General features: G+C 44.2%; 1 protein-coding gene across 1 annotated transcript in view; it reads left to right on the top strand.

Annotated features, from left to right (window-relative positions):
* The window catches only part of LOC102130310 (IQ domain-containing protein F1), a 33,445-nt gene extending 26,291 nt beyond the window's left edge, over positions 1–7,154 (top strand). Inside the window, exons 3-4 of the mRNA XM_065540669.2 lie at positions 4,004–4,066; positions 5,556–7,154. Of these exons, the coding sequence (XP_065396741.1) occupies positions 4,004–4,066; positions 5,556–6,002 (510 nt within the window). The 3' untranslated portion in view covers positions 6,003–7,154. The remainder of the gene's footprint in view (positions 1–4,003; positions 4,067–5,555) is intronic.
* Positions 7,155–15,722: the final 8,568 nt, after the last annotated feature.

Below are 15,722 nucleotides of genomic sequence, written 5' to 3'. Positions count from 1 at the left end.
GTTCTTATCCCTGATGCATGTGGCCCCTGCTGCTGTGTCATTCCCCTATTGACTAGGGTTAGACGCACAGGCTAAACTAATTCTGATTGGCTAATTTAAAGAGAGTGAAGGGGTGAGTGGTTTGGTGGGGAAAATGGTTATGGCAGAGCAGGAAATTGGAATGAGTCAGGGTGGAGAATGAGCAGGTAATCAGAATGAGTCAGGGTGGAGCAGGTAATTGAAAAAGGTTGCTTTACAAGGAAGTTAAGTTTAAAAGTAGAAGGCAAAGAATTGAACATACTGACATACTGATTCTTTGAAGAGAAATTTAGAACTCATATCTATGAGTTTTCCTTCTTTCTACCCTTTGATGAGAACGTGATCCTCAGGCTGGTGCTGGTTTACCAGAAATTCTAGGGGTGGTACCTGTGCTAAAATACTTTTTGTTTTGAGGGAAAGGAAAATAGAAGATAAACCAAGTATATAATTTCTAAGAAATTGACCTTTTGTTTTAAATGTGGGGACATCAGCAGTGGACTTTATAGTCCTTTGTAACTTCTTACTGAGAAATTTCCTTTAGCACCTATTTTTATTAGTTTTTAGACCAAAGAAAGTCAAACACCATTTTATATTTGACAATGCTTCCTATATGACTTTTATACCAGATAAGCTAAATTTAACCTTTATATTAGTGTGTTATTAATGTTAAACTTAATTTTAATAAAACCTTGTAGACATATTTATCCAATTTTTAATGTCTGACTATAAGGTAAGAATTTTATAGACTCTTTTTAACCTTTTATAATTTTTGTTAAACAGCAGGTTAGTGTTTTAAGAAAAACCTGTTGTGCTTTTATTTTAAAGTCCGGTTCACAGAAAAACTGGATGATACCCCTTTAACTTTAGCCAATATGTTTACACGCAGAACTTCCTTTACAATTAACATTTCAAAACTTGCTTAAACCTTTAAAACAAAAAAAATTTTAAACCTTTTAATGTAGGTAAAAATCCACATTCTTATACCTCCTTATAATCCTTTCACCAAAGGTATATTTTACTTTCCTTACACACCTACACACCTTGCACATAAACTGTTTCTTCAATAGTTTTACATTCAGGAGGCCTAATTACTTTTAAATTATACAACATTTCTTGCACAAATTCCCTATTATAACATTTTTTTTCCATGACTTTCACAGACAATTCTTGGACATGCCTCAATTTTCTGACTTGTTGCAAACATCCCTTTCTTTAAACAACCAGTTAATTTATTTTAGGACAAGAATTTATCATATAACATTCCTTTTTACATAAATCCTCCCTCCCCCCCTGGCTTTTTTTTTCTTGAAGATGATAACCATTCTTTTCCAAAGTGAACTTCCTTCATGTCTGTGGACTAGACTGCCTAAGGCCACAAGATTAGAAGTTACTATAATACGTGTTACACTGTTAACTTTTAGCAAACTTTACTTTTGTTGAAAATCTTGTAAGTTTGGGATTTCAATTATTCTTTGTTATTAATAAGACCTGGTTCAGTCCATATTAACTTAGAATTCATATAGATGGCTCCTTCCTGATTCTGTAAGTATTTTAAAGCTTGGCTGAGTGCAAATAGCTCGCAGGTTTGAGCAATATTCCTAACTCTGCTTCTACAAGAGTTTCCTCATCACTTACTGAATACCCATTGTGTCTTTTTCCCTCAATCACCCGGAAGGAACCATCTATTGTCCTGTACCGAAGGGAGTTCCTTGGAGGTCTGGTCGGACCTTTGTATGGTAATTGAGATTTAGATCCCCTGTTAGGAAATCTGCTGGGTTAAGGGAATTTTCAGTGGTTAATGTTAAATCATCTTTTTCTAACAGAATAGCCTCATACTTCAAGGTTCTTGAGTCACTAAGCTACCTTTTTGCCTTTTTTTTTTTTTTGACTTAGGATAGTTCTGACTTGAGGTGTGCTCACAATGAGGTTTCCGCTAAAACTTGTTTTTCTACTTTCTTCTGTTAGCAAAACAGTTGCCGCTACAGACTGAATGCATTTGGGCCATCCGCAGGTTACTGGATTAAGAATTTTTGATTAGAAAGGCTATGGGTTGTCAGTGGCCTCAGTGTTTTCGGGCTATGCCTTTGTTTACACTGACAACAAGGTGGCATTGGAGTGTTATAGGGTCATGGAAAAGATCTTCAATTATTAATTATAGGTTTTAAATTTACCCTGGCTTTTAAAGGAATAGGATACACTATATTTTCTTTACTACTTCCATCTCTCTCTGTCTTTGACTCTGTCTCTCTCTTTCCCTTTGACTCCCTCTTTGTCTTTCTGTCTCCTTCTCTCTCTCTCTCTCTGCCTCTCTGTCTCTCTTTCTCTTTGACTCCCTCTTTGTCTCTTTCTCTCTCTCTTTGCCTCTCTGTCTCTCTTTCTCCTTGACTCCCTCTTTGTCTCTTTCTCTCTCTCTCTGCCTCTCTGTCTGTCTCTCTCTCTGACTCCCTCTTTGTCTTTCTCGTTCTTTCTTTGCCTCTCTCCTTCTCTCTCTGTCTCCGACTCTGTCTCTTTCTCTCTGACTTCCTCTCCCAGTTTCTCTTTCCTCTTTGCTGGTCTTTCCCTGCCTCTGCCAGCCGCTTATGCTGCTGTTCTCCCCTCTCCTTCCCCTTCCCCTAGGGGAGGGACCATTGGGAGAGGAGCTACTCTCTCTTCCCCCAAGAAAGGAAAGGGGTGTTCTGAATATTTTTCTTACTACCAGAGGTTTGTGTGAGGTTCAACCCCCTGAAATTTGCCGAAGGCTCAACCCCTCAAAGCAGGGATGTCTCGCCTTGCCTGCCCTAGAAGTCTCAACCCCACAAACCAGGGATGTCTTGCCTTGCCTATCCTGGAAGGTTCAACCCCTCAAATCAGGGCGCATCTTGCCTTGCTGCTCTGAAAGGTTGACCCGTTTCCTCTCTTTCCCCCTCTGAAGGTCCCTTGGACACTTCCCACTCATGTTGTCCTCTCTGGCCACTCCCCAAGGGAGAATTAGGCCCCTCTTAGTGTTGGCGTGTTGGTATAAATCCCATGGCAGGATCCACCCTAAGCCATAAGAGGTAGCTACAGAACTGCAGAGAGGATCCACTCATTCCGTCCAGAAGTAGGACTTGTCACCATCCACATGAACAACACCTCAAGTAGGGTTGTTTGTGATCATTCACACACACACACATTTAGCCCTCCAGAATTTGACCACCAAGGAAGTACTTTATCGGCTCCCACAGCTTCTCCTTTCTTGGTCTGTGCACAGAGTTGTTGCCACAATATGTGAGGATCCTTTAAGCTAGGTTGCTGGCCAGTTTTTTTCCGCGTTGCTGAGAGCTTGGGTTATTCCTCGCACTGGGTGGGTCCTGATTTTTCACCCCTGAGGCCGTTGCAAGGGGGCGGGGTGCACCTCCTCATGAGAGAGAACCAGAGACCTTCCCCAGAGTGGAATGTAATCACAGGCGAGCCCCCCAGATTGTTATAAGTAAAGCTTCAGTGCCGCAAAAGAAATAGCACTCGAATGTAAAATTTTCTTTTTAATTCTCAGCAAGGCAATGTGCTTCTATAGAAGGGTGCGCCCTTACAGATGGAGCAATGGTGAGCGCACCCTTGGACAAGGGAGGGGAAGGGGTTCTTATCCCTGACACTCGTGGCCCCTGCTGCTGGGTCCTTCCTCGGTTGGCTAGGGTTAGACCGCACAGGCTAAACTAATTCCAATTGGTTAATTTAAAGAGAGTGATGGAGTGAGTGGTTTGGCAGGAAAAATGGTTATGGCAGAGCAGGAAATCGGAATGAGTCAGGGTGGAGAATGAGCAGGTAATGGGAATGAGTCAGGGTGGAGCAGGTAATCGAAAAATCTTGCTTTATGAGGAAGTTAAGTTTAAAAGTAGAAGGCAAAGATTTGAACGTACTGACAGATTGATCCTTTGAAGAGAAATTTAGAACTCATATCTAACAGTGCTGAGCTAAGAAGAGAAATAAACTCAATCTTGTCCGTTCTCTTTCCCCATTTCCCTTTCAGGCTAAAACTCCAGTTCTGGTTGAGACACAGAGAGTGGACAATGCCAATGAGAAATTAGAAAAAGTATGACCTCCCAAACCACACAGGGCTGGGGCTGGGGATGTGGGGGCTGTGCTTGTGGAATGGAATGACCATGATATGGAAGCGGGGCTCAGTTAGAAGTACCTGTGTGTGCATGTGTGTGTGTGTATGTGTGTGCATGTATTTGAGCTTGTGCATGTATGTGTGCTTGTGAATTAAGATTTAAAATGTGAAAGTTAAGAAAAATGATGATGGGGAAGAGATGTAAGAGTTTTAACTTTGGGGTGGAGGAACTTTTGATACTATGACATGTTGACAAAAAGAGAAAAGAGTTGAACTCTGCAAAATATTTGAGGAGATTTATTCTAAGCCAAGTGTGAATGACCATGGCCCATGACACAGCCCTCAGGAAGTCCTGAGAACATGTGCCCAAGGTGGTCCCGGCACAGCTTGGTTTTGTACATTTTAGAGAGGTATGAGGCATCAATCAAATACATTTAAGAAATACATTGGTTTGGTCCAGAAAGGTGGGACAACTCATAGCGGTGGCTGGGGGGAGGGTGGTGTTTCCAGGCTATAGGTGAATTTAAACATCTTTTGACTGACAATTGGTTGAATTTGTCTAAAGACCTGAGATTCATAGAAAGGGAACATTCAGGTTAAGATAAAAGATTGTGGAGACCAAAGTTCTTTTGAACTCTTGTAGTATCTCCCCTTAGAGAAAACAGATGACAAATATTTCCTAGTCAGATCTTAGTTAATCTCTTTAGGTTTGGGAGGGTCTGGAAGAAGAAGATCTAGCTATGTTAGTAGAGATTCTTTACAGATGCAAATTTTCCTCCACAAAGAACAGCTTTGTAGGGCCATTTCAAAATATGGCAAAGAAGCATGTTTTGGGATAAAATATTTTTCTTCCTTGTCTGATAATGTTATGCCAGGGTCAGGTTGGAAAGTAAAGGGTTAAATAAAACCCATCTGATGAGAAGTTATGATTTGTAGGGCATGACTCCCCAGGCCCCTTAGATACGAATTTGGGCAAGACAAAAAAAAAAAAAATCAGGGTTTAGTCTTCAGACATGGCAGAGGGAGAGAACAGGCTGTGGCTATGAACTTTTGCCAGGGATGAGAGGGCAGGACTGGCAAAGGATGTGACTTCTCCAGCAGGTTGAAGGGGTCTGAAAGAAAGGATCAGATCTGGGTGGAACATGGTAACCCTTTGACCCTATATCACAGTGTTCTTGCTGGTCAACAAGGTCCGTGGAAAACTGGGTGAGGTAGCCAGGGCAGGTGTGCCCCAAGATGGGCAGGACACTGAGACCCAGGGGCAAGGTGATGTGCTTGTGGCTATCAACCAGAGAATGGCAGAGGCAGGACACCTACCTGATCTGGTTCCAGCTAGTGTCCTGCCCAGTGCTCCTGAATTCCAGAAAAAGAGACAGTTGCTGATAGGGAATCAGGGCCTTTCCTGGCACACCCTAGGGCTGAAGGCAGTGGGGAGCATTCTCTGAAGGTCCCTCTTTTTTCTTGAAAGCCCCCAGAAAACCAAAAGAAGCTCTCTGACAAAGATATGGTAGCCACCAAGATCCAGGCCTGGTGGCGGGGCACCCTGGTGCGTCGGGCACTGTTGCACGCGGCCCTCAGTGCCTGCATCATTCAGTGCTGGTGGCGGCTGATACTGTCCAAGATTCTGGAGAAGAGGCGGCGGGCGGCGCTGGAGGCCTTCTCCCGGGAGGAGTGGGCAGCAGTCACATTGCAGTCCCAGGCCCGCATGTGGCGCATCCGCAGGCGCTATTGCCAGGTGCTCAATGCTGTTCGCATCATCCAGGCCTACTGGAGGTGCCGCTCCTGTGCTTCCCGAGGGTTCATCAAGGGCCAGTACAGAGTCACAGCCAACCAGCTGCATCTCCAGCTGGAGATCTTGCTGGGCTCAGGGCCTTGCATTGTCACAGAGTGTATTCCCCTCTCAATAAAGGAATGAACTGGTCTTTTCCAGATAGTCTCTGACAAGCTTCAGGAGGTCAGAGCAATGGATAGCAGATACTTGGCATTTCATATACCAGCTCTGAGGAATGGGCAGGGCTTGTCTGAGGCCTCATGTGGAGCAGACTCTGAGCCTCTTTTCCAGACTGAGCAGAGACTGTGATTGATTAGCAACATCTGCCGTAGGAAGGAAAGTTGAGGGTACAGACCTGTCAATTGGTCAACTCCATGGAATATCATTCATATTTACATCATTCTATGTACATAGTGCACCCTCCCCAGGACTGGGTATAATAGAAACCTGGCGGGTGGTGGTCATGGCAATGGCAGCACATTCTCCAGGAATTCACCCGTCTGGGTCTGGTTGCTCAGAGCTTGTTCCCCAACCCCTAGGACTGAGAGGAGTCCCCCAACCCCAAGCCCTGAGATCCTGTCTCCCTGCTGCACTGGGGGCTTTGTCCTTATACTTGGCTTCTAAGAATCTGAGACCCAAACTGGAAGCTGTTAGCATAACTCAAGTCCTCATCCTCACCTCAAACCCCATCTGTCCCTTGCCCTCGAGCCCCATATGAAAGCTAGGACTCATTTTCCTCCAGACCAGGCTGGCATGGGAGGTTCCACAAGCAAGGGGGTGGGAGAGAGGGCATTTTGCTGCCAACCCAACCCTCTGGTGAGTGTTAGACCTCAGGCTATCACAGCTGCAGGAGCTGAGCAGGCATTAGTCTTGTGTTCCTTACCCTCCCCACTGGCCCAACTTCTACAAGGGCCAATCCAGGCAGAGCTGGCTCTTCTGAAAGTCCCTTCCTGTGAAATGCTGCCAGCTGGGGTGGGGTTGGGGCCCAGGTGATGATAAGGGCCAATTAAGAGGTGAAGGTTTGCATTACTCTGATGATTAGTGATGTCGAACAATTTTTCACATACCTGTTTGCCACTTAGCAAATAACAATGTAGTGTATATTTTAAGATACTTAAAAAAAGATTTTTGAATGTTGTCACTACAAAGAAATGATAAATGTTTAAAGTGATGGATGTGGTAACTATCCCAATTTGGTCATTACAGTATATATACATGCATTGAAATATAACATTATACCCCATAATTATGTATAATTATTATCAATTATCAATTAAAAAATTAGTAACACAAAAAGAGGTTAAAATTAAGCTGAACTTCTGCCTGTCAACACTGCTGTCACTGTCCTGTGGTTCCCTGCAGAAAGTGGGGATTCTGAGGACTGAGTCACAGCCCTATGTCCAGCCCTGCTTCAACGACTGTGCCCTGGAGAGCTGGTCCCTCAGCTCATAGATGTTCTGAGATGCTGCCCAGAAGTCTCAGGCTCTAGCTCTCGGGCATGAGCTCTGTATTTCCTGCTCTGTCCTGCCATGTCCTGCCCCTTGTGTCTCGTTCAGGGCCTGGGTCTCTCATACCCACTCTGAAGGATTCCTGTCTTTCTCCTTGCCCCTGTTGTCCTGTGTTCAGAGTATCAGAGCATAGAGCTGTGACCTCCGTCTGCTCCACCTCTCATTGCCCTGTGGCCATAGACAAGTCATTTCCCCTCTATGAGCCCAGTGTCCCAAGCTGTGAACTGGCGCTAACGTTCCCCACCTTCCAGGGTAAATGTCAAGCACCATAAAAACTAGCACCTTCAAAACATCAAGTTTGTACACCTACTTTGCATTTAACTTTGTTAATTATACCTCAATAAAGCTAAAAAAATTTTCTGCATCAGCATCAAAACAAGGAAAGGAGTCACAAACAAGCCTTAAATACCGGTAGCCATAGAAAAAACAGCCAATTCTGGGGTCAGCTGGAGTGGCCCAGCAAAGCACATGGAGGCATTTTCATCATTGTTGAGGTACTCCCCACTCCCAGGCCTCCTCAGTGGACAGAGCCAGGAAATACATGTTTGTGTATATGCATAAGCATTGCACATTTATATCCGTGTTCATTTCTGTGCCTATCTATATTGAAATCTGTGAGCTCACACTGATACCTCCAATCCCACCCCAAATTGAAGAATTCACTCTAGTTTTCTCCTTTCCTTATTTCTTTTCTTTTTGAGATGGAGTCTGGCTTTGTTACCTAGGCTGGAGTGCATTGGTACAATATTGGCTCACTGCAACCTCCGCCTCCCTGGTTCAAGCAATTCTCCTGCCTCAGCCTCCCGAGTAGCTGGGATTACAGGCGTCCACCACAACGACTGGCTCATTTTTGTATTTTTAGTAAAGACAGGGTTTTGCCATGTTGGCTGGGCTGGTCTTGAACTCCTGACCTCAAGTGATCTACCCATCTCGGCCTCTAAGTGTTGGGATTACAGGTGTGAGCCACTGTGCCCGGCCTCCTTTCCATATTTCTACTCTTCTTTCTGAGAGTGACACCCCTAGCTCCGATGATCTTTAATACATTTTCTTATTTGATTTTCCCTGTGTGCAACTAATTCTGCACAGCTACTACTGGCCCCTGTCTTACAGAGACACTGGCCCGTTTCTCTTGATCTCTGATATACGACACCGTCTATTGCCCTCTTCTTGTGGCTGAGGCTGTGGCTCCCCACGTTGGTCTGATGACTGGGGTAAATGCTCCTTCACCCAACCTGAGCTGAAACAAAATGTCAGGCCACCCTCTGCGTGCATATCCTCCTCACTGTGCTCAAGTTCTGATGGTCTGTGCCACCAAGGATGCCCTTCTCATCCTGCCTGATATGACACTATAACTGGTATGGACTTACACCCCTGTGTGGACTTCTCCTCCCACTGCCTGGGTTTCATGCTGGTCCCTCCTAGAACAATGCCTTCCTCCCCCGTCTTGTGACCCGCCCTCACCCGGCTCTGTTCCACGGCGGCTCTCTTTTCCCCTGGTGCAGCTACGTTGCACTGCCCAGCCTGAGGATTTCAGACTGATGGAGTGATTCAGGAAGGAAAGGGAAAAGAAAATGAAGGCAAGGGCAAGAGAAAACTAAGTTTTCAATAAAAAAATGGAGACAAAGCATCTGCAGAAGAAAATTCTCAATCATGGGCTAACATCTGCTTCAACATTTTCACCCCAAACCTCAAGCAAGCATAACCACAGAGAAGATCTGGAAATTGTTCATGAAATAATGAATCAAAATGTTTGAGGTTCAGGCCTTCCTCTCCCACTACAAATTCATAGGAATAACAGAAAAAAAAACAACAACATTGATTTCAAAAGTTTGTACTAGTACCTAAAATATAGGAAGGGGGCCTTCAGGGAATGGAAGCATGTGGAATCCCTAAAAGTCAGAAGGTATATGTGGAAAAACTGAAAGACAATAAATTAAAGCTTTAGAAAAGGCAAAGGCAAAGGCAAGAGTGGCCATGCAGTTTCTCCATGCTTGGAGCTAGCTGGCCAGGGACAGCAGGGCTGTGGGCTCTGCAGGGCATTGGTTGGAATATGCCCATAGGAGGAGCAGCTGGCTCTCTGCTGAGCTACACAGTTGGCAAGAGTGGCTGACGGCAGAGGGCTCTGTGACCCGCCAGGGCCTGGTGCCATGTGACACCCTTGCACAGCAAGGACCCTGTCCAGAGGACCACCCACAGAGGTCCCACCCCGACAGGCCACCTCACAGAAATGGAAGACCCAGAAGTTCCACTGTTGGTCGAATGTGTGCTTCTGAGAAAGGATGGAGAATGGAGGGAAGGAGCACGCAAGCATGAATGAGAGGATCTCTCACCATTAATGAGAGTTTTAATGAGATTCTTCAGAAAGAACTACAGTTTAAGACAGCTGACCAACTGCACCAAGATGAGTGAAAACAGATGGAACCCAAAATATGTTATGGCTGAAGATAAACTGAATGAAGATACCGAAATTTTTTTTTTTGAGGTGAGTTTCGCTCTTGTTGCCCAGACTGCAGTGGCACAATCTCAGCTCACTGCAACCTCCTCCTCCCGGGTTCAAGCGATTCTCTCACCTCAGCCTCCCGAGCAGCTGGGATTACTGGTGCCCACCACTGCACCCGGCTAATTTTTGTATTTTTAGTAGAGACGGGGTTTCACCAAGTTGGCCAGGCTGGTCTTGAACTCCTGACCTCAGGTGATCCACCCGCCTTGGCCTCCCAAAGTGCTGGGATTGTAGGCATGAGCCACCACCCCCTGCCAAAATGCTGAAACATTTAAACAAGAAATAAAACCAATGGCTTATCCACCAAGGAGTAAGTCAGGGTGACTTCAGCTTTCTCAGCAGCAACACTGATTGCAAAGAGAGAGTGGAGCCACAGCCTCAACTTTCTGCAGAAGAATCTTTCTCAGCACAGAATCATAAACTCACCCCGATATTATCCAAGTGTTGTCCCCGCCCCCCGCTCCCCTGCAATCCGTGGAGTCAGGGACGTGGCACTCAATAGGCTAATGGGAAATCTAAAACCAAAGATGAGCACCCAAACAAGAACCACCAAGCTTTGGAGGAAACCAATAGCATGAAAAAGCATTCTTAAACTCTGCAAGCAGAAACCTGATAACCAAGGGAAAGACTTGAGAAATTAATATCCTCATTGGGTGGAGGAAGACATCTTAGATACAAAAGAACAAACCTTTATTAAAAAGCCATTTATGGATCTCAGAAAGGAATAATCCTTGTCAAAATTAAAACCCAGTAGATGGGATGAATAGCAGAATGCAGGTATAAAGTGCAGATTAGTGAGTGGAAATTTTGATGTGAAGAATCCTCCTGGAGGCCAGGCACGGTGGCTCAAGCCTGTAATCCCAGCACTTTGGGAGGGCGAGACGGGCAGATCACGAGGTCAGGAGATCAAGACCATCCTGGCTAACACGGTGAAACCCCGTCTCTACTAAAAAATACAAAAAACTAGCCGGGCGAGGTGGCGGGCGCCTGTAGTCCCAGTTACACAGGAGGCTGAGGCAGGAGAATGGCGTGAACCCGGGAGGCGGAGCTTGCAGTGAGCTGAGATCCAGCCACTGCACTCCAGCCTGGGTGACAGAGTGAGACTCCGTCTCAGAAAAAAAAAAAAAAAAAAAAGGATCCTCCTGGAGTGTAGCACAAAAGGTCAGAGAAATGAAAAGCTTAAAGAAAATAAATAAAAGAATGAGGCATTGATCCAGAAGTTCCAGTCATGGTTGACTGTGTATTCCTGAGAAAGGAATTGCAGAGACAAAGGCAGAAACATTCAAAGCATTGATGAGTTTTCCAGAGCTTAAAGAGACTCACTTGCCCTCAAAAGATGAAGGAAAACAGATGGAGCTTCACACAGGTCACAGCACAATCTCATAACTGATGAAGATAGAATACTTAAATATTTAAAGAGGAAAAGGAATCAACACATCACCTCCTAAGGAACAAGTTTCAGATTCACATCAGCTTTCTCAGCATCAACACTGAGTGCAAGAAGAAAATGGAGCAACACTCCCAATGCTCTGAGAGAAAGTAAATGTGAGCATTGAATGCTATGCTACCCCAAATGTCATTCAAGTGTAAGTGCAAAGTGAAAGGCATCCTTTTAATTCAAAATTTAGTCTACATCAAAAGTCTCTGACTGTATCTCTGGGAAATTAACTCCATGACAAAGGAAAACAAATCCAGGAGAATGGCACAAGACATAGTGATGAGTATAGATGCCACTAACATTTATTATTACGACTGAATAAGATTTTCCTATAAAATATGTATATTTCTTTTTTCCTGTTAGACAAGGTCTCTCTCTGTAATCAGGCTGGAGTGCAGTAGCTGGATCATGGCTCACTTCAGGCTGCACCTCCCAGGCTCAAGTGATCCTTCCACTTCAGCCTCCTGAGTAGCTGGGACTACAGGTCCATGCCTCAATGCCCAGCTAATTTTTGTATTTTTTGTAGAGATGGGGTCTCACTCTGCTGCCCAGGCTGGTCTCCAATTCCGGGGCTCTAGCAATCTGTCTGCCTCAGCTTCACAAAGTGTTGGAATCACAGGCGTGAGCCACTGCGTCTAGCCAAAATATGTATATTTCCATAAAATATGTCTGTTTCTCAAATGATGGCAACATGGGAGGTTGCTGGAGACAGTGTATGGAAAAAAGGAACTTGGGCTAAAGTTCTTGCCTGATTTGAGGCCCAAGTGATATTGATTTGCTTCAGATGCTCCACAGGCAAAATAAAATCTGTTAATATGTAAGTACTAGAAGAACAGCAATGAGGTATATAACGTCTAGGTAAATTAGAAACTACATTCAGCTAACATAGAAATCTAAGATACATTTGGGAGGCCGAGACGGGAGGATCACGAGGTCAGGAGATCGAGACCATCCTGGCTAACACGGTGAAACCCCGTCTCTACTAAAAAATACAAAAAAACTAGCCAGGCGTGTTGGCGGGCACCTGTAGTCCCAGCTACTCGGGAGGCTGAGGCAGGAGAATGGCGTGAACCCGGGAGGCGGAGCTTGCAGTGAGCTGAGATCCGGCCACTGCACTCCAGCCTGGGCAACAGAGCGAGACTCCGTCTCAAACAAAAAAAAAAAAAAAAAAAAAAAAAAAAAAAATCTAAAATACAGTGAGTCAAACAAATTAGAGGTTTGGTTTACATCACCTAAAAGAAGTCTGAGAGTGGACAGTCCAGGCTCAGTGGACAGCGCCATGATGTCATCATGGAACTAAGCATCTACTCTTTTCGCAACACCTCCCCACCGTGTTGGGGAGGTAACCCATGTCCTCATGCTCTCAAAGTGGTTACCAGAGTGCTGGCCATCAAGTTCACATTTTAGGGAAGCAAAGGGTTAAGGCGAAATGGGAAAAGGGTCCATTTGAGCCCAGCCTGGCTCCTTAAAGAGGTTTCCCAGAAGGCCCACCCAGTGACTCTGCTGACATCTCATTGGCTAGTGAATATCACGTGACCACTCCAGTTGCAAGGGAGGCCGAGAAACGCTATTCCTTTAATTGCACATGTTGCCAACACCACTAAAATCAGTTCTTTTTAGTGATGAAGTGGGACTAAGTATGGGTAAGCAACTCACAATATCTGACACAATTTCTAAAACAGTAGGAAGAAAAAAACCTCACCAATCTCAAAACTCCCTGAAAACCTAATTAATCCAACAAAAGACAGGATAATAAAAATAAATCTTAAGAGAAATGATAGATTTAGAGTACAAAATAATATAGCAATAAGCCTGATATATTAGGAATCGGTAAATGTAAATTAGTAATGCCGACCTATTAGAAAATGAGACTTCTGGCTAGGCACAGTGGCTCTCACCCATAATCCCAGCACTTTGGGAGGCCAAGGCAGGAGGATCACTTGAGCCCAGGAGTTCTAGACCACCCTGGGCAACATAGCAAGATCCCATCTCTAAAAATAATACAAAAATTATTTGGGCATGGTGGTATGTGCCTGTGGTCCCAGCTACTGAGGGGCTGAGGTGGGAGGATCACTTGAGCCCAGAAGGTTGAGGCTGCAGTGAGCTGTGAACATGCCACTGAACTCCAGCCTTGGTAACAGAGTGAGACCCTGTCTCTGAGAAAGAGAGAGAGAGAGAGAGAGAGAGAGAGAGAAAGAGAGAGACTCTCAAGCTAGGTTAGACAGATTATGCTTGTGGTGGATGCAGAGATGCACCATTTAGACTTCCCTCAACAAAGGACCTGTTGTATCAGCTCCTGGGAGTACTGACTACAGCTGTCAGCTCCTTCAGGTACTGCTTCAGCTGCGGAAAGCCTGCCTTGCCCAAGGTTAAGTCCTTCCAGATGCCACCCACAATGACTGAAACAGGTGAATGGATAACCACCTGACCACCACATCCAAATCGGGCAATTCTGCCAGGCCATTTCAGCATCAGAGCTTCTTATGGTACTTGATAAGGATAAGAAGGGAATACTATGAACAAGTAAGTAATCACACATTAAATTAATGAAATGAATCAATTCCTTGAAAACAGAAAAACTACTATACCAAAAGTTATCCAAGATGAAATAAATAACTGGAGTCATTCTATAGCTATTTAAAAGATTGAATTTGCAGTTTAAAACCTTCTAGATAGTTTTATTGGCAACTTCTACCAAATATTTTACAAATAACACCAATTCTACATAATCTCTTCTGCAAAATAGAAGAGGAGAGACACTTCTCAATTCATTTTATGAGGCCAACATTATTCTGACATTAAGACCAGACAAAGATAGCGTTAAGAATAGAAAACTATGGACCAAGGCCGGGCCCGGTGGCTCATGCCTGTAATCCCAGTACTTTGGGAGGCTGAGGCGGGTGGACCACCTGAGGTCAGAAGTTTGAGACCAGCATGGCCAACATGGTGAAACCCCCGTCTCTACTAAAAATCCAAAAATTAGCCAGATGTGGCAGGCACCTGTAATCCCAGCTACTTGGGAGGCTGAGGCAGGAGAAATGTTTGAACCCAGGAGGCAGAGGTTGCAGTGAGCTGAGATTGTGCCACTGCATTCCAGCCTTGGCGACAAGAGTGAAACTGTCTCAGAAAAAAAAAAAAAAAAAAAGAAAGAAAATTGTGGACCAATATACTTCATGAACATAGAAGCAAAAAATTTATTAATAAAATATTAGCAAATTCAATTTAGCAGAAAGTATACAATATTACAGTCACACATTGCTTAATAATGGGGATATGTTCTGAGAAATGCATCATTAGGTGATTTCATCATTGTGGGAACACCATAGAGTGTGCTTACATAAACGTAGATGGTGTAGTTTTCTACATAACTAGGCTATAGAGAAGATGTATAGCCTATTGCTCCTAGGCTGCAAACCTGTACAGCATGTTACTCTGCTGAATACTTTAGACAATTATAATACAATGGTAAGTGTCTGTGTACCTAAACATAGAAAAAGTACAGTAAAAATGTAGTGTTATAGCATTCTGGGACCACTGGTGTATATGTGACTGAAATAGTGTTATGTAGTGCGTGACTGTATGGGCCTTATTTCAGGAATGCACAACTTCAATATTTCAAGAATGCAGTTTCAATACTTGAAAACCAAACATTGTAACTTATATGATTAATTTAAAGGGGGAAAACCACATGGTCGTATCACTTGAAGTACAGAAAGCATTTGACAAAATTCAACATTTGTTCATAATAAAAACTCTCAGCAAAGTAGGACTAGAAGGGAATTTTCTCAACCTGATTAAGTTTATCTACAAAAAGCCCACAGCTAACATCCTACTTAAGAGAGAAAGATGAAATGCTTTCCACCAAGGTTGGGAACAAGGCAAGGGTATTTTCTCTTGCCAGTCCTATTTACTAGATGTTCCTGCCAGAAAAAGAAATAAAGATATACAGATTGGAAACAAAAAAATAAAACTAGCCCTATTCATAAGCAACAGGATTGTCCATGTAGGAAATCCCAAGGAATCTACAAAATGAAAGCCAAAAAGCTTCTAGAATAGATAAGATAATTGAGCAACATTGCAGGAAACAAGGTTAACACAAAATTCAGTCATGTTTCTATATACTAACAATTGGAAACTTAAATATAAAAGCAGTGCTATGTTTTTTTTTTTTTTTTTGAGACGGAGTCTCGCGCTGTCACCCAGGCTGGAGTGCAGTGGCCGGATCTCAGCTCACTGCAAGCTCCGCCTCCCGGGTTCACGCCATTCTCCTGCCTCAGCCTCCCGAGTAGCTGGGACTACAGGCGCCCGCCACCTCGCCCGGCTAGTTTTTTGTATTTTTTAGTAGAGACGGGGTTTCACCGTGTTAACCAGGATGGTCTCGATCTCCCGACCTCGTGATCCGCCCGTCTCGGCCTCCC

Source organism: Macaca fascicularis, chromosome 2, assembly GCF_037993035.2.
Source record: "Macaca fascicularis isolate 582-1 chromosome 2, T2T-MFA8v1.1".
NCBI classification, from domain to species: Eukaryota; Metazoa; Chordata; class Mammalia; order Primates; family Cercopithecidae; genus Macaca; species Macaca fascicularis.
Note: the sequence above shows the minus strand (reverse complement) of the source record. Positions and strands in the feature narration are given on the sequence as shown.